The sequence below is a fragment of the Syngnathus typhle genome, linkage group LG3 (genome assembly GCF_033458585.1).
Source record: "Syngnathus typhle isolate RoL2023-S1 ecotype Sweden linkage group LG3, RoL_Styp_1.0, whole genome shotgun sequence".
In the NCBI taxonomy this organism is placed as follows: domain Eukaryota; kingdom Metazoa; phylum Chordata; class Actinopteri; order Syngnathiformes; family Syngnathidae; genus Syngnathus; species Syngnathus typhle.
Window position 1 is genome coordinate 10,328,542 of NC_083740.1, and position 19,904 is coordinate 10,348,445.

At 39.4% G+C, this 19,904-nt stretch overlaps 1 protein-coding gene across 1 annotated transcript; it reads left to right on the forward strand.

Annotated features, from left to right (window-relative positions):
• The first annotated feature begins 454 nt into the window (after positions 1-454).
• Positions 455-16,871, forward strand: ccdc85al (coiled-coil domain containing 85A, like). Its single transcript, XM_061274575.1, has 4 exons — positions 455-1,130; positions 2,385-3,468; positions 13,932-13,989; positions 15,517-16,871. The coding sequence occupies exons 1-4, from the start codon at positions 885-887 to the stop codon at positions 15,533-15,535; spliced, it is 1,407 nt and encodes a 468-aa protein (XP_061130559.1). The 5' UTR covers positions 455-884; the 3' UTR covers positions 15,536-16,871.
• The last annotated feature ends 3,033 nt before the right edge of the window (positions 16,872-19,904 follow it).

Sequence of the window (19,904 nt, forward strand, 5' to 3'; positions counted from 1 at the left end):
CCATCTGGACACACAATGGAAGTTTCACCATTTATCTGTCTCATTAGTTTGTACTTTTTTGCGTTACCTTTAAGTAATAATGATTTAATAATGTTTCTGAATATTCCCGCAATCATACAGTATTTGTTGTTGATGCCTTTTGTCGTTCTTGTAATAGAATTTTTTTTTGCACATTGCTGTTGCAGTTTTTGGAAATCGTGAATATAATACAGAAGGCACATGTATTTTGCTAGATGGTTTAAGAGTATGTCGTTCATTTACTTACTTTTAATAGGACGAAACAAAAAGAAATGTTATTGAATTTAAAAAAATCAGTGCGTTAGATGGCGCTACGACTATACTTTCTTTTTCATGATCCTTAGCCAGAGAGCGAGAGAGAGAGAGAGAGAGAGAGAGAGAGAGAGAGAGAGAGAGAGAGAGAGAGAGAGAGAGAGAGAGAGAGAGAGAGAGAGAGAGAGAGAGAGAGAGGTAGGCATTATACTGACGTTAACCACAGACTCTCCTCCCCGGCTCTCGTTGCTTGAGCAAGTGTGACCCTGAGGGCTCACCGACTATTTCTCCCGTTCTCACGAACTGTAGCTGGAATCGGAATACCAAAGGGACGAAAGGTTTTCGTTCGAACCAAGCCCACCTCGACCATGGGGGTGTTGCAGTGACGGCAGAGCGTCCTCCCAGCACTGAGCCGGCATCATCAGCTGTTGCGCCTGCAGAGTGTGGTGAGCAGCAGACCTGTCGAGAGCAAAGGCGGCGGCGAAGAACTATGCCACGGATGTTTAGACGATAACCTTTAGTCACGAGTCAGTGGGAGAGCGGATGCGAGCAAAGACTACCAGCAACCCTCTGAGTATTTTCCGCCCTTTGTCGGTACCGGAGGCGCTGTGCCAATGGAGAAAGCGACTCCACCGCCCCAGCCTCAGGTGCAGCTGTCGATCGCCAAGACCGATAGTCCGGCGGACGACGTTTCTGGCTTGTCCGATGAAGACCTGTTTAAGTGGACCAAGGAGGACCTGGTGAGGCGTCTGAGACGCTCCGAGGCCGACAAGATGAGCGTGATTCTGGACCACGGAAATCTCATCCGAGAGGTCAATCGCAGCTTACAGTTGCACTTGAACGAGATCAGGGGACTGAAGGTGAGGGGGCGAGCATTTGGTGAGGGATGATCTCATGTAGCAGTAGCATATTGGAGCGCACCTGAGTGCGCGCACAGTAGTGGGCGTGATGGGCTGCAAACATTGGGTCAGACTCGAGGTTATCCTGAAGTTCATTGTGTGGGCCTGATCTGGTTCCTTACGCAGATGGCATGGAGCCTACAAATAGTGAACATTGGCAACAGGCCTACTCACTCGCTGGCTTGTTGGTAAAGTTTTATTTTATGTCTATTATAGTGAGGGCGGCATGGTGGTGGTTATTACATCCACAGTTGGAATTAGGGATCTGGCATTCTTTCTGTGCTTGTGAGCATTGTCTCTGGGTACTCCAGCTTCCTCCGGCATTCCAAAAACATACCTGTTTGTTTCAGTGAAGATTCTAATTTGTTTTTAGGTGTGTGTGAATGGTGAGTGTGAATTGGATCTGCTCCAATTAATTTAAAAGCCTAACAGAAATAAGCAGTGTCAGCAATATTTTTATATATTATTTAATTTACTATATATATACTATATATATTATTTAATTTACTATATATATTATTTAACTATTTAATTTAATTTTATATATATATATATACATATATAATTTAATATATATTTATCTACATATTATTATATTTCATTTCCAGATGTCTTGTAAAAAATGCTGTGACGAAAGTGGCACAATGTTGACGTTGAAGCAGGAAGCCAGCCCGGTGTAGCATCACATGAAAATCATTTGCCTTTCCAGGAGACCTTGTCACCTCCCCACCCGTTCAAGCTACCTAATTACAATGGAAAGAACTGGAGGCTATAGGAAAGGGAGAGAGCAGGAGAGGACGGATTGAGGAGGGTTAAATTGTTGCACAAAGAGGATTGAAGGGGAACCTTTGCTAGAGGTGAGAAGGTTAATTTTAAAAGTATAGCGCTAAGGTTAGATGTTGCCCATCCCAGCTTTCTGATATAATGAATGCCACACGGTGAGTCAGTGCATTGCCCGGGAAGACAGGAAGAATTAAGGTTTCATTTCAATGTCATTTCATTTTGCAGTGGTTAATATAGCAAAGAGCCATGCAAGGGAATTACAGTGGAAATCACTGTAGCACTCTGACAGTGAAAAATAATATGCATCAAAGCACAAACACATTTATGACGTCTTCTGGCTCTTATTAGCATCAACAATGCTGCCAGTCCTTGGGCCGAAGGATCACGTCAATGAATCTGCCTTCCTCACGTGTTTCTATTTCTCCCTGTCAGGACATCAATCAGAAGCTGCAGGAAGACAACCGTGAACTGCGAGACTTGTGCTGCTTCCTGGATGATGATCGCCAAAAGGGAAAGCGTGTGTCCAGGGAGTGGCAGCGCCTGGGCCGATACAGCTCTAGCATCATGCGCAAAGAGGTGACCCTCTATCTCCAAAAACTCAAGGAATTAGAGCTTCGACAGGAGGAGGTCATCCGTGAGAACCTGGAGCTGAAAGAGCTCTGTCTCCTCCTGGATGAGGACAAAGGAATAGTCGGTGGAGGTGGGGGGACGGGTGGGAGTGTTGGAATGGGCGTGGGGTCTCGAAACTCCATAGACAGCCAGAACAGTTTACTGCTGGTTCCTGGGCAGGGTCTTCTAATGCGGGATGTTGGGGATGGGAGCAGCACCTCTAGTGCAGGGAGTGCTGACAGCTCAGATCACCATCAGCATAAGCAAACACACCTAGCTGTGGGAGTGAGCAGCCTTGGAAATTCCAGGGAAAAAGGGAGTCCCGAGCTGGCCCATAAACCTAGATGTAGCAGCATCAGTGCCATAGGAGGAGGAATGACCGACAGGGAGGTGTCTAGCCCCGAGCATCCGGCCGGGCGCAACCGGAGTACAAGCCTGGAGTACCCGTACACTCTGCCCCAGCTCTGCCGACCACGTTGCGGCTCCATATCAGTGCCTGACCACAGCCGGGCCATGCGAGGCTTGAGCCCAGAGAAATACGGAAGGAACGTAGGACGGAGTAGTCCAGAGCAGCACCCAAAGCACTACAGCTCTGACCTTCTTTTAGGCCAGAGGCAGCACTACCTGGGCCAAGGTGGCAGCGGTGACCTCTATCAGAGGCACCACCGGAGCAGCATTAGCAGTACTGGTTGTGAAAGCCCTGAGCCTCGACATGCACATTTAGGGACGGCTGAGCACCTTGAAAAAAGTTGTATAGTCCAAGGGGGCAGTCCTGAGACTCATAGGCACCAATACAGTCTGAGTCCCGACCATGGGAAATTTGGCAGCCCGATTCGAGACGCGCAGAGGAGGTCGGGTGGAGACGAGCTGTCACCTCATCATCGGAGCATCTATAACGGGATGAACGGTACGTTTTTATGCGTGTGAATGAATCCTTTGAATATCATGTAATGCATTGTCATTTTGTTGTACAATCTCACAAATGCTGTGTCAGTCTGATTAGCAGATCAGGTTGACGGTAGCTCGACATAAGTAAAAAAATCCAAGTGGAATTCCTGAAGTTAATTTAATAATGAACACATGATTGAACAGTTTAACACATGAACCATGGTGCAGAAGTGTGACTTAGGGGCAGATTTGTTTTTGTGAAAGAGGCCTAATGTTAGAATTACACAAACCACAAACATGCTGCAATTTAAGGCTATCAGATTGTGTGATGAATAACAAAAATAGCCGAGCAAATTGGCCACTGTTAAAATACCCCACAGCGGCTTGTAATCATTTCTGGAGTCCGGGGGAAAAAAAAAAGGTGCTGAGTGGCACAGAACTGGCCGACACTAAAGGTTGTCTCAAGGTGAAATGTGTGCTGCAGAGAACATATAAAACTGCCCAACCAAATAAAGACACAATTTCATGGAAGATTATTTGTATAAACACAATTGTACTTCTTTTGTATTTCAATATGACACTTTAACTTGCACAGTGGAAATATCGTTCTTCTTGGGGAAGACCTATTTGGGTCTCAAAACTGTATCATAAATCATCTGCTGTTTCTACTGTCACTATTACAGCTATCTTATTTGAATGCCCTGATGTTATAACATTCAAACCTTAAATTGCTCTGTATTCATTCTGAAATATTTTGCATTAGAGATGATTATCTGATACAGTTGAACGGTTGTGCTTACAAAGGGCGTTGCAGTATTACTTCTTGATTGTAAAATTGAAGTGCACGGGGCACTCTCTGGCTTTCTGGATTGGTGATTTGCCAAGTGGCAAAGCAGTTGAGAATCTAGCTCAGAGAGAAACAGCAAATACTGTCCATATGGACTTCATTAAGCCTCCTAGCATGAGTTAGTCATTACAGTGGGACGAGTTGTGATAAAGTCATAATGTACTATGGCTATCGGTCAGTCGCTCTGGTGGTTTATCTACCAAGAGCATTGTCCCTCAGGGATTCCTCTGTCGCCACTGGCCTGACAAAGACACAGCAGTAGACCATAATATTTTCTTTTTTTTTGTGTGACATACAGCCCTTACTAAAAAAAAAAAAAAAAAAAAAAAACTCTGAAAAACGATGATGAATGAACTACCCCAGTTAACCCTCCATAGTTAGTTTTTAGGTGGAAACCTGAAGCAACAGTTCAAGGGAAAATAAATACTTTGAAAGGGAAATAATTTGAAAATAAATAAATAAAGGGTCGTCTATTAAATATTGCCATGTCCATGTCCGTGTGTGTCATCCCCTGACCCACTCTTGCATGTTCTTTTTTTGGATGAAGGAATTTAATTCCTATGATGTTGTAGTACATTCCACTTTCTGGGATTATCCCGTAAGCTCTTTGCACAGTATTATTTCAATTTTTATGAACTTGTGTGTGCGTGCTTGTGTTTGTGACATGGCTGTTTCGCTAGCTGTGTTGTTGTTGTTGACAAATGAAAGTCTCATGTTCATGTGGCACTCAACAAGGCACAAATTTAAGCCATTTGGGACAAAAACAACACTCTGACCTTTGCTCTGCTGTTACATCTCCTGTGAGGCGTATCACACATTATTTTTTACATATTTTTTGCCATAAAAATAATGGAATTCCCCTCAAAAGCACTAAAAACACCACTTATGCTTAGTAAACATGAAGGATTATCCTGCTCTCTCATTGGAAGACAAGAGACACTCGATTAATGAGACTTCTGAGGATTTGAGAATTACTAAAGAAGTACGTATTAAAAAAAGTGCAGGTCCTTAAATCAGGAATCACAAAATCAATATGCACTAAATAACATGAACATGTGAACGTGTGATATTAGAACATAAGAAACAAGCCTCACTATAAAAGTATCACATTTTGTATTTTAAATTATTATTATTACTATTAGAACATAATGCGTCTCACTATGAAAGTATAAATATTGTACTTTAAATTATTATTCCCCGTATAAATAATCATCATTAACTATTCCAAAAGGTTTTATCTTTTAACCGCAGATTTGATTAAATTTGATCATTTAAAGTTATTTGCCCCAATGGAGTACTATTTACAGTTGTTGGCTCTTTGTAAAAGATACTACTAAGCTTTAAGTGAACTCAGTTATGAGTCAGCCCAGGAATGGGCGTATGTGGGAATTGTGCTCCCCCCGAAAAAAAATAATTTTCTGCGCTCATCAGTCACATTGAGTCAAAAATGTTTCTTTTGTGCTTCATAGACAGTTCATTTTTGTGAAACAATCTTTCAAGCAATAAAATTAATCTGTTTCTTGTAATTAAAAGGCCCTGACATGAAACTTTTGATTTTTTATGGTTTTTGATCATAAATATGCATCCCTAAGCCTGACTAAGTCCCTAAAGTTGTGAGAATGACCCATGTTTGCCTTGGCTATGGCTTTTTGTATCAACACAGCTCAAACAGCACTTTCAAATGGGCTGTGATAGCCGATCGGTTTGTGATGCCACTAACTCCGCCTGCACTTTACTCTCATAATATTTGCCAAAGTTTCTATAGGAACAGCCTCTTCTCCCTACACCTGAGCCACTGAAAGGCTGATGGTTGGACTAGGGCAACAGATATTCAGGATTTTTTCTTAAAAAAATTTTTTGTTAAAAAAAAGGGAATTTATTGGTGATTTTTATTTATTTTTTAAATAAACTGTTTTAACACAGAATTTCCCTTCTGGGGATCAATAAGGGGATTCAATAGCTTTTCATTTTATTATCCATATTATGAATGCTGTGCCTTGACGACATTATACGCTATTGCAGTATTAGTTTAACCTTGTTAAATGTGCTGTAAAATGCAATGACTGCTTTTGGTCTTAGTTAAAATTCAACCTTTTAGCTTTAAGATTTCTCTCCTTGTTCTTTTTCTGTCTTCTTTCCATCGTAATCGGTTCGCCATGTTAAAAACAGCTGTCGGACAGAGATTTTTTTTTTACAATTATTGCAAATTATTACAAAGCACTCTTTCTGGAGGATCTACTGATTGGCAGGCTGAGGCAGGGAAAGAGGATTGAATATGAATTTGAGTGGATTACTGGCTACCCCCTCCCCACCCCTCCCGTCCATCTTTCCGCCTTCTTCACTATCTCTTTCTTCTTCCTACTCCACTCTGTCCACTTCCTCTCCAAGATAAATTCTGGAGTGTCACATCCTTAGCGACTCATGAGGAAACCCAAATGTTTGTCACAGCTGCTCGTATGAAAGGATTTATGGAAACATTTGGCTGCCGTAACTCTAATGGATCAGTATTATTAGCAGAAAGCCTCATCTACTATGTCAGCCTTGCGGTTCACGATGCTTTGAATTTGCAACAGTAGTATGATATTGTTTAGATTGTTTAATCGGGCATATAAAGTTGTGTTTTTATTGCCCATGGTTCTATTTAAAACATATCCACACAGTCTGCTGCAGGTTATTTCCCTTTTAAATTCAATGCATACTCCCTTCGCATGCAGTAAAGGCAGAGCCTAGCTTCTCAAGGTGGATGTCTATCTAAATGTTACTTTTAACAGCTACCTTGGCATTTGCAATCACACCAGAGATGAATTATCCCCAACAACCTTGCCCGTGTGCCATTAAAGCAACCATTAGCCAAGGAGTGCATGATTAGGCATTTTGTTAACTACTGTCTGCAGATCATTGTCATTTTAAATCGAGATGCAGCTAGCTTCGTCTCCGTAATGCGCTTCCTGGATGGTACCACCGGTGTTACACTGCTAGTAAATACAAATTCAATTTTTTTTTGTTAATCATGGAGGACAGTCAGAACATTATGTTTTCCATTCAAGAACTTAAAAATAAATACATGGAGACTGGCTGTTTGCAGCACAGTGTCAGAGCATCCCATTTGATGGGTGTCGAGAATAAATTTGAAAAGAAACAATCCATTCATAATTCATGCCCTCATGAAGAATGGAATGATTCTTCCAAATATTCTGGCTATTGTAGTAGCTGTTAGTGTCAGCGAGCAGGCAGCTTTTCGTGTACTAGCATCACTCCAGCACAAACCCCTGAGGTATGTGGCAACTGTTCCACAGTAACCCCAGTCATCCGGTAGACACGCAAACCCAGTGGACTGGAGAAGGGTCTTTGTCCTTTTGAGATAGCGCCATTGGGGATATGGCTCAGTGAGCTGAAAGGAAATTAGCTTGCGAGGCCAGGTAATTAACTGGAAGTTTAGACATAGCCGTCATTTAGTAGGGGCACGACTGGGCCGGAGGCAAACTGTCTGTCTGTCCGAACATCACCAGCCGTAACCGTGTTTGTGTGTGCCACGTTTAGTTGAGGTGAAGTTGAGTGCCGTCTTGAGAGCTGTCACTCTAGAGCAGGGGTGTCAAACTCATTTTTTTGGCGGGTCGCATTGTAGTCATAGCTTCTTTCGGAGGGCCATTATGACAGTCAACCCAAATAAATGTTTGAGCACCTCATATTATATACAGTAAAAGCTACAAAACAAACTGACGAATAACTTGTTTTCAAATCAGACGAGTAAAAACTGGTCAAATATTTAAAAAAATATATATATTATTAAAAGTGAAGACAATTTGCAATTCTAGTAATGACGCACTAATTTGATGCACAATTTGTCTTCGCAGGACACATAGAATGATGTGGCGGGCCGTATCTGACCCCCGGGCCTTGAGTTTGACAAATGTGCTCCAGAGGTATCAGATGATAAGATTCAGTGAAGGAAAAGTGGAACTGCAAAGTTGAGCGCTAATTTCATTCTGCACAGTATGTTGATTTTCAGCACCATAGCAGCTTTTAATTTTAATCTAGACTTGTTTTTGATTTTCTTGAATTGCAAACATAAACATCCATCTGTGCTATATGACCTGTCTTCATTAATAACATGGAGGGTGAATTGCATTCATGGAGAGGCCAGGTGACCTTAGACCCAAGCACGGACACCCATATGGCACCCATATAGACAAAAAAAAAAAACACATTTACAACTAAGGTAGTGGTTCTTGTATTTGTGAAACTTCAATTCATTGTTATGTAGCCAAGTGCATTTAGACATTAATACTAAAACAATGCAGTAGGAGTACAAACTCTTCACCTTCCCCATGGCATGGCCTGAATCATGGTTTATTCATTAACAGAGTTGTCTGTTGCTCACATATTAAAATTAAAATAAAGAAATGAATAAAGCACTAGTTTATCTAGCCAATGTCTGCTTAAATATTTCATCTCTGCCAATATAACAGACAACACAGCCTGTGTTAAACTTACTGGTTAATGTAAATCTTGAAAACACACAATATTGGCACATTTGCTTTTGTGACTCATATCGCAATAAATCTCACAAAGTATTTAGTTTTAGTGTCCACCTTGCTTCAGCTGTTTTGTTAGAGTATACTTGCAGAGCACACATCACAACAAATTGCTGATGTTATTCTCGAAGGTAAAATCCCACTCGTTGAAACTCTAAACAGCAATTGAAAAGGCTTAGAAAATACAGACTTGTGCTATATTCAAATCCTAAGAGTTAACAGTTGCAAGAGAATGGGTTGTTTTTTTGAAATGTGTCCATGTTTGCTTGCTCCCTTAAAAACACAAAGGACTGCACACGCATAACACACACAATGTTCTCAGGCTTGATCAGCCAACGGGGCTCCAATTATCCAGCTCTACTTCAGTGAGCTTCATGCTCTTAACTCTCTACAGTCTATTTCTACTTCACTGAGAGACAGAACAGAAGAGTAAACATTATTATAACGGATAATGTTCTTTTCTTTTGCTATGATGATTTCTTTTTCTATTTTGTTGATTCAACAAAAGGTTTCACTTAGTTTTCTCCAAAATTGACTAAATATTACAACAATACAATAAACTGGAATTTCTCTCATTTAAACTTTGCATTAAATCAGTAATTATATATATTAATCCCATAGAGCTTTTTAAGATATTAATCTTATTTGTAGAAATGCCATGCCCTCAATATCATTTGCATGAACTCCGTAGCTTTCAGTTCCTCACATGGCTCCTTCAAAAAAATCAATTGCCCTGACTTGCAGTATGGGGCCGCTTAATTGGGCTGATTTAGCACCGTTCTGTTGTGCAGGAGTCCCCAATCTTTTTTGCACCGAGTGCTGCTTTCACATAAGGACATATTTAGACAGACTGTTCAAGCCGCTGCTCAGTGATGCCCGCGAAGCCTGCCCTCTTGTTGACGGCCTCTCCACGTTTATCCAGCGTCATCGCCTGTGAGTGTTGCTGTTTGCAGAGGGCCTTCCTTGTGTGACTCATGCTGGACTGTGGGCAAGCCAGCCAAGTCAAGCCAATGACAAAAATGATTGTCCATACTATGCAATGTGTCGCGAGGGCCAATTTAAAAATAAAAGTAAAGCTATACTGCACATGGACAATCAATTACATGCAGAGCCGGGTCTAGGCAGAGGGAAGAGGGGGCCCTGCCCTCCTCAAATAAATGTTGTGCCCCCTCAACCTGAATCCCCCTTTGGTCCGGTGATGGGTCTGCTCACCGGCAATGAGTGCGGCGGCTGGCTTGACTTTGACTTTTCAACCAAAGGCTGTCAGCTGACTGGGCTGCATTATGCTTGGTATGTAAATGTGCAGTGACAGAGTCAAATCTGCTGTGCAAATATTTCCAGCTCATGTGCACCTACACATATGTGCATCGATAAATAAACAATATGCCTCCATAATTATAACATATTGCTGAACAGGATAAGCGGTGGAGAAAACGGATGAATGGATAATTTATTCAAATGCAAGTTATTCTTTGAGACATTAATGAGCACCTATTGTAGAAGTGACTTAATTTATACAGATTGCAACGTTTCAATTTCTGTATGTGTTTTGGTGACTTTAAAGTCTCAATATTATACATTCGGGAATTGTTCTCCATGGCCAAGATCTGCCTAAGAATGCTAAGCTAAGTATCTCTCGTACCAGCCAGGCAGTACACCAGACTGACTGACAGATTGCTGGACTGACTGACGTCTAGTCAAACGCAAGGTCACTGATCCATCCTGCATCTCCATGGGCTTTCCTGTCCGGCCTGCCTGAATAATTTATGCTGTACTTTTTCAGAGATCTGAGAAGAGTGGTCATGTGAAATTACCTTGCATTGATCCTGTAAATTGAGAGAATAGCTGAGAGTACGGCTGACTGATAAAAAAGGATTGAGAGATGAGCGGCGCTTCGTTCGTAGACCTGCTTCATGTGTTTACTGACTTGATGGAGACGTCAATAACAACTTGATGTCCCAGTTTGACAAACGATTTTCATACGTCAGTCCCCATTCAGTCATCACCTCTTCTCATTCATCTCATTCTTTATGATCAAACGATAGAACTCCATTTTTTTTTTGGGTGAATGCCTCTGATGAATTGCTAAATTATAGCGTAGGCTAATACACTATGATCCTTGACCACCATGTAAACATTAAGTCACCTTCCAAGTTAATCCCGTGTATCTTTTTGTAGAGGAATTTAGAGGGCTATGCTGAGAGGGAGCTTAAGCTTTGTATTATTCTGGGGTAATCATGTTATCTATACACTTGGGCTCTGACCGACACTGAAACCCTTTCCCTTGACACATCTGTCACATCCCATTAAATCTAATTTTGCCATTGACACCCTGCCCAAAGCTGAATCCACTTGAGGTTGTTTGAGAAAATAAATCATTTGTACTAACTCTCCTTGCCCATATATGTTGGTTGATAAAAGGCATTGTTTGGTTGAAAGGGATTCGAAGTGTGTAGCTAGTTTGCGTCACAAGGATTTCTCAAAAGATAGCAGATTTCAATCTTGTGACGTGCAAAATCATTTTTAACCAATGTTCCTCCAAATCAAGTCTGAAGCTGCATTCCAGGAAAATAGGAAATCCAATTTATCCAGTGGCAGGTAAAAAAACAACAACACGCGGTCTGCCAAATCCCCAAACATGCAAGAGGAGGCTTGCACCAGCACGAAAATTAAGATGCAGCAGTTTTTTTTTTTTGGTCCAACCACATGTGCGGTGGTTACAAAAATAGAACCCTTGACCAATTTTCATAAAACTATAGTGAGGTGAGAATGTTTTGGGATGATTCCGACAATATGATTTATTATATGAGTACATAATTTTTGTGTTTTGTTGTTTAGTTTATCTGCCCCCTGTAAGAAGTCTTCCATTTCACTTTTTTTTGTCCAACACTAAACATCAGTTTATTTTGATAACTACATTTACTTATAAATTTCTAAACACACCATCTGCTCTGACCACATAATAAATCTTGAACACCTGCATTTATTTTTCTTTATGTAATGATTCCATAAATCAAATAAGGAAAAATAGAAGCATTGATGTATGCTGATGTCTCCCATCATTCATAAGCTTTAGTCATTCATAGTAAGTGCATTGATGTCATTGTTGGGATTGCTTTATTGATCTACCAGACCACCTCAGCCATAGATCTACTCTGCAATATGCATCGTACCAAAACAGAACACACTCATTTAACGTACCTACAGTAGATTTTGCCTCACGTGTGGATGTGTGTGATAGGATGAAGCATAGTGATGTGTGCGCATGCCTTTCGAACCAGATTTAAACTTATTATATTAATTTCAATATTGAATCTCGTTTTATTTTGTGTCTGTACGTAATAATTTTCTGTGAATGAACAATGGTGTACGCTACACAAATAAAGCCATCTTGCCTCGTCCTAAAATCGCTCCTCTGTCCAAATGTAAATACCTGCAGGCCACTGACCTTTTCTCCGCCCCTGTGACCCTGCGAAGATCAACAGACGGATGGAAAGGTTCAGTTCGATGTATTGAAGGTGGCTTGAGGAATCTTTAGCAAACTATGCGGTCACAATAGTGCAATGAATCTTTAATGGGAGATGTTAGTGAACCAAGGAGTGTGATGAAAACATGATTAAAGACTCACACAGAGATCAAGAGCGAGAGAGAGCAAGAATTTAACATATTGTTGTTTTCTGAAGGGCAACCAATGGCAAAGAGGGACTTGAAAAAAAATTCAAGTTTGGACCCATATATGGGGTCAGAGCCTGGAAATATTTTGCGTGGTGGCCAGGATGCGAGCAGGGGTGATTTGGGGGTGACATATCCTGCATAATGTATGATACAGTATGACATTAGGAAATAATTAATGCATCTATACTCAATAACTTCACATTGTTTATAATTCAAGCAAGTGTGGAAATAATTACATACACATTCAATGTCGTATCACTTACAAGCTTACCAAGTTGAGTACAAGATTCCCAACCTTCTGTATTACTTCTATTCTGAAAGTAGACTTTTAGTTAAGCAACGCTATTTTCAATCTGAGAGCAAGTTCAGCATATTGTGCGCATGGCTGGAGTTTTCTTTCTTTTGGTATATGCGTCAACTTTCATGCAGAGCAGACGTGAAACTGTTAACGAAAACAGGGCCCTCAGTGGTTTGTGTGCTGGTGAAAGACTTCCATGATGTTTTGCGGCTCTTGAGATCCAATTCTCCCATCAAATAATAAATGAACAATGGTTGCCAATTGTGAACCTGAATAATGTCACTTAAACAACCTATCATGATCGGCAAAATGATAAATATGAATTGTCAAGTGAGGCAGGACATCGTAAATAATATGCCAACCTTATATTAGCTGTACACGTTGGCTTATTTTTATTGCAATTTCCGTTTCCTGCATAGAAGTGCATTCAAGTATATCCCAGACTTCCTGTTCCACATGGATACATTATTACTAACAGGATATCTGATTGCAACCTCAAACTGAGATGGCATTTGTGTGCGTGTCTGTGTGTGTGTGTGTGTGTGTGTGTGCGCGTGGTCATCGATTTTGAGGATGCACTTCAGTATTTGCTCCCTGAAACCCTGAACTGTAAATGCCGTACTACCACCTTAAATCTTTTAATAGATATTTTAGAAATTCAGTTTGTGCACAAAATTTAAAAAATCCAATGCGCTTGCAGACAGAATTAGTTGCTTTGAACTAATAAATTTTAATCATCTCCCAGTTTGAGCCGAAATGCTTAAACATTAAAGAGTTGTGTTCTTGTCAAAACAGCAAAGAAAGGTATTCCCTTCAAGGACATTCCAGTTGGTGCATTCAGGTTTCATGTTGTAATTATATCTGTCATGTTCTATAACAAACAAACGCATCAAAAGTACATCCCTTTACACTCTGGTGAAAACTGGTGGCCCAACATCTCTTTGTTTTATTTATGAGGTATTTTGCTTCTTATGGCACTTCAAACACATGCCATATATAAATCATGAGATTAATGAGGCCTTACTCCCATGTCAAAGAAACATTCATGAACCTATTTTTTTTTTTCTTCCGTCACTTCTCCCCTCTTGTTCCCTCTGCTGTCTTCTTCCCCTTTTCTTTTGTCACAGCTTTGATATCAGCCGGCTGCTGCACCAACAACTGCAGAAATGTCAAGCTATGGGACAGGTAAGAGCTTTCCTCTTTGTCCCCCCCTTCCTGATAATGTCCTTTGCATGAATCAGAGAAGAAGAAGAATGGCAAATGAAGGTCACTTACTGTTCTTTTCCACAAGGGTCCATAATCCCGTAATTAGATGCCATTCCTTCAACTGGCTTTCTTCAAAACTATTCAGATTGAACTAAGGCCTCGCGGTGCTTTGCATTGACTTTGCCTGCTGTAAGTGGATCAAATGTCACCTTACTTTTAAAATAGGTTTTCTTCGTGATAATCTCTGTGATAGGGTGTTTAAAGTAACCTAGTTTATTTATTCCAAATTCTTTTTAACTAGGTATAATTACAGCAGGATGACGTAGTTGGAGGTGACTATTTTATATTTTCAATCAGACCCCAGTGAGTGGCAGGGTTAGATGGCCGTGTTAATATTTAATGACTGCGAGACAATAAGGCATATTCTCCCTCAAAGGCTGAAAGCCCCCTCTGGCCCCTCCTATCTCACCAAAGAACCCACGCATGACCATGTATAATTACAGACACACATTGCACACATTCCTTTTCTCTCACTTTATGCAATAGAACAAGCACATGATCCTGCAACCTTTGCATCTTGCTTAAAAATATCAAGTACGGAAAAGAAGAATGTGTTTCTGTGGAGAAAAGATGATTTTTGAACTCACAAAAACATCCAAAATTGAAGCTAGCTGCAAGGTGTTCCTTAACTCTGGTGCAGGCTGGAGCAGGAGGATCAGTCTCTGACAAACTAAAAAAAGAAACAAAACACTTTTGCCATGCTATCTATTATTTTGCTTCTATTGATATCCAGTTCTTTATTTGTCTATTTTCCCTAAACTATCATTTATAAATCCAAGATGGTTTGTCTTGATGTAAAAAAAAGAATTTTGGAATCATTTCACATTGTGTTTTCCTCTGTCTTGGTAGACTGGGCGTAAAAATGACCCCATTATTGATGTTTCAACAGATAACCATTGAAATCAATTGCTTGGCATGTTGCTGCTTACAGTACTGAAGAAAATATAGATATACTGAAGATATCTATTTATCTCAATTGATTACCATAAAATATCACAAAAAGGATGAAACATTACAAAGTAGTTCTCACAGTGTACGAGGTTGGATATGATAGACTAAAAGTTTCACATGCAAAATTACAGTCACAGTGGAGCATATTAAAATAAAATGGATAAAGATAATCAAATCTGACTGACACTGTCAGTGGTGTTTATTTATTTTTATGTTTATTATTGTGGTTGTTATTCACAGTGGTGCACAACTTTGCTGAAATGTTTTCCAGTATTTTGGTTGCCATGTTTTCCAGTAATTTATAGAACTATGGTTTAATCTGATCATACTGATTGTTGGTAATTGTGCATTGTCAAAAAGACAAAAACAGCAATTAACTAAATTTATCCATATGATCTGGAATATATATCATCATGTGGATGCTTTTTATTTATATTTTTCCTTTCAATATCAGTCAAATAATACATCTGCCATTCCTCTTCAATTATTGTCCAGCTTTGATGCCTCATCTTGACCTCATTGTCGCCAGCCTGGCTCCTTGGAAGCAAAAAGTGGTAGAGCCCTCTTGCGTCCACGTTCTTGATAGCTGCAAAGGATTCGGTCCAAGCCACCAGATGGTCTGATGTCCATCCACGGCCTCGTTCATGTCTACAGCCTGCCTTCATCTTCTCATCTCTAGTACGCTTATTGAGCGCTTTGGGGAGTTGTGTTTATAAAACTATGCTGCAGATAAAATGACTAGGATGGAGATCTCTCCCTGCCAATCCAAGAGAGAAGTCAGAGAGATGCATGCATGCTGGGAGATTTGAATGACTCTGCTGTGTTATATACTGCGTTTAATGAGAATTTAGAAGGAAGTTGTACAGAAAGTGAAACTCTAGATGTTCAAAATGGACTATTTTCCTGCAATATGAACATCACTGTGCCTGCACAACCTCCATGTGGTGGAGGATACAACCGCAGTGAATAAACAGAAAGCTCGTCCTATTGCAACACACGCTACAGGCCATGCTCTTTGGAAATGTTTTTTTTTTTTTTTTCTTGCCTCCATTTGTGTTTTGCTTTTGGGTTTGTTTTTTATATTCATTCAAAATAAACAAGCATTAAATGTAAAACAAACCTTGTTGAGTAACCGCCAAATTGTGACAGCATCATGATTAATTGTTTTTATAATTACAATGTCTATTTTTATGTGCAAAATCTTCCTAAATTCTCAGACGAACAGGCTCGTGTGCGTGTTGCCTTCCATCTGTTTACAAACACAACTCATTGATGGGGAAGCACATCATTCACCATCCCATGTTCTTCTTTTCCCGTTACCTTAAACTTCGGAAGGTCTCTGATTCCATTGTCTCCCTTCTCCCTTTAACATTTTTTGAAAGTGTGGAATTAAGAGTTGTGTAATCTGATGTTCAGTTTAGCAATGTCTATCATCACCATTTTGTTCTTGTCGTTCTTGTTAAACCTAACGTGTTGGGAGGGGAAAACAAATCTAGATATTCAAGCAAAGACAACATATTTTCCTGTGTCTTAAACAAAGAAGATCTTATAGCTGCTGGAAAAGTTGTAGTCGTATAAAATGCAAAGTCCAGGTGTCATTTTATTTTGTATTAACATCTCCGATAAACACCTAGATTGAAGCGAAGATGTTTTGTTTTTTTCTCTCTTTTTTATAAGAAGACAAAGTCCAAGTTATTGTAGATTATTGGATTAGTTTTCTATATATATATATATATATATCAATGTATATGAATATATTATGACCATTATTTTTGACTTCCAGGTATTAGAACTATATATCAAACTGTATAGGATATATATCAAATAATAAACAGATTTCTGTATTTAAATGTACATTTGTGCAATTCTTTCAGTTTGCCAGGATGCATGATTTGTGTGAATGCCAAGATATTCTTTTATTTTCATATATTTTAAAAATTTTTGCGAAATCCATATAAAATGGGAATCCACAGAATATCTGAACTTTAATTTCAGCTGTTTGAATGTACTTTATTACCCGTCGTGTTTCAATGTACGGTGTTTCAATGTACGGTAAATATGATCTCATCATCTGAACCAGTTTGATCCTTCCAAGTGGAAAACAACACAGTCAGTCGGCCGGATTTCCTCTGAAATAATGGAACTCAAGCTCCCCTTCCTGTGTGGCTATCACCTTCCATTACATCCTGTCGAAACAATTGACGCTTACCATCTGTATCCTGGGATATCTGATGCAAAGTTCATACACTGGACACTTCATTAGGTGTATTGACAAAATATAATGCAATCCAACAAAAAAAAAAACACAGTAATGCTATCTTTTATAAATGGGATTATTGCTGGAATGGAAGGTATGTACGTATAATGATAATAATCCTTAAAACAGAAGCTGGGGATGTTTATTTATTTAACTGCATTCAGAATGATTCTTTGAAGGAAGGGGCTTATGTGAGAGGAAGTCTTTTTGTGTTTAAGAGGAAGACACAATCCGGCAACAAATCGAGGAACAACTTTTAGAGCGAAGGGCCATTCATAGTAACTGTGTGTTCATTGCGTATTAGTGGGAGTGAGCAGGTATTTTTGTTGTTAATGATGTGGCCATTTTGCCCTTGAATGCAGCTTGCGATGTATAGCAAGGATTTTCTTCTTCTATGAATTAAGTCACTTGCTACATAACTATGCTGCTGTAAAAATAATAAGGCCATTGGTTTAAAAATTTAAGATTTAAATAGAGGACACATTGGGCCACACCGGTTACCAGAGCTGGAATTTTGTTTTTCCCAATGTGGAACTAATACTTTATTTAAAATTCATAAAAACTTAATTTATCATGAATTCATTTGCTTTGAAATGTGATATGTAACTTATTAAAACCTAGATCTGATCATATTATAACTTTCATGGTGTTTTGGGATTGTCACTAGTGTGGTGGAACCTATACAAACCCCAATCTCACTTAAATTGGGGCATTTTGTGAAATGTATACAACGTGGCAGGACAATGATTTGCAAATATTTTCTACCTAAATTCACTTCAATATTTTATAAAAACAAGATATTTGATACTGATGAACGTGATTTTCTTTTCTCCATCATCTAGTGAGATTGACAAACACTTTTTTGGGAATTTGGACCACAGCAAATATTATACGTATAAGTCTTGTTCATTTTTGTATTTTTAATTTTTTTTAATTATCTCATCAAAATTGTCTTTAGTTGGATAAGCCATTGTCAGAACTGCGCTTTCTTTTGTATGTACTGTTCGATAAGCAATCATTACAGGTATTTGTTTTGTCGATTTGCTGTGTTAAATGTGTGTAAGCAGCCAGCAGTTTGATTTTGTGTGTGTGTGCATGCATCGGGACTGATCCGCTTTGGTGCATTGCAGCATGTTTTGCATCACGAGGTCGCCGTCGTCGCTGAGCAGGGCACTCCTCCAAGGTCACAGCAGGTCAATCCTCCCCATCTGCATTGCCAGCCATTGCGAGGTTAAATCCTAAACACCCTCCCAAATCTCAACAGGACACCAGTGAGGCATAGAGGAAGAAGAAAGTATAATCTGACTAGCAACAATTGTGTATGCACTCAGAAATAAGGCACATAATCGACAGGCATGACGACCAATATAGTGATGACATCCAACTCAATTGTGGAATAAGTGACCAGTTTCCAAATCATAAGACAATAGGGATACTCAAATTCTCAGTTTCCACTACTTGAGTGCAGTTGAACATACATGGAAAAAAAAAAAAGGAGAAATGGAGTACTTCTATTTAGCTGAGATAACATAGCAGACATACACCCCACCCTCTCCTCTGCAAATAAACCCCCCCCCAAACATGTCGGTGTGAAAATTCACGAGATACCGCAAAGGGATAAGTCCTAACTTCAAGAGCGTAAACAAAACGCAGTCCAATACTTTTCAGTCATTGGGAAAAAAAATCTGTATTCATAGATGATGATGGATGATCTGGGATCTTGGACTAAAGTATAATTTTTGCCATCATGTTTGAGCCAATAATCTGTCACTGTGATAGATGTATACAAAAGGGAATCTTGGGTGTGTGAACTTTACTTTCTACCTTTATTACTCACTGAAATGTGGTGGACAGCAGCTTTGAATTTGCGCCAGCATTTCTCTCTTTTTGTGACACTGCAGGTGCTACATAAGGTCGAAAAAAAATCTGAACTCCAAGTTTCAAATTGTTTAAACTGATTTTCTACATAAAAGCAAAACAAATGTACCATAGTCTTATCATGCACCAGCTATGTAACTGTCAAATATCTCTTATATAAGGTTGTTTATTTGTTGGGGAGGAAACCTCCTGATTTTATTTTACTCAAACTTAACTTTTAACTCAATTCGCTTGTATCTCAAATTGTGAGACATGTGATGATGGGCGAATACTGCAGTGTTCCTGGGTCAGCTCCAAGATTTTTTTTCTCTCCAGGGTCTAAAGGGGGACTTGACAGATACAAAGTGGAGTTGAGAGAATAATTTATAAATATATTCTAGAATATCAAATAAAATGGTCGGGCTTATCTTGGGCTACACAGGCTACGCAACCCCCCAGCCCGGTGTAGCGCCATTCCTGTGGTGTTCAGTGCCACCATCCAGCAGTGACAGACATAAAGCTTGCTCCTACTAAATAAATAGATAAATAAATAAATAAATAAATAAATAAATAAATAAATGAATGAATGAATGAATGAATGAATGAATGAATGAATGAATGAATAAATGAATGAATGAATGAATAAATAAATAAATAAATAAATAAATAAATAAATAAATAAATAAATAGAACAGAGCAAATGCTTGGAACTTGGAATCCTCTTAGAGTTGGTGGACTTCAAAGGTACCACTGAACTTTTAAAAACTGA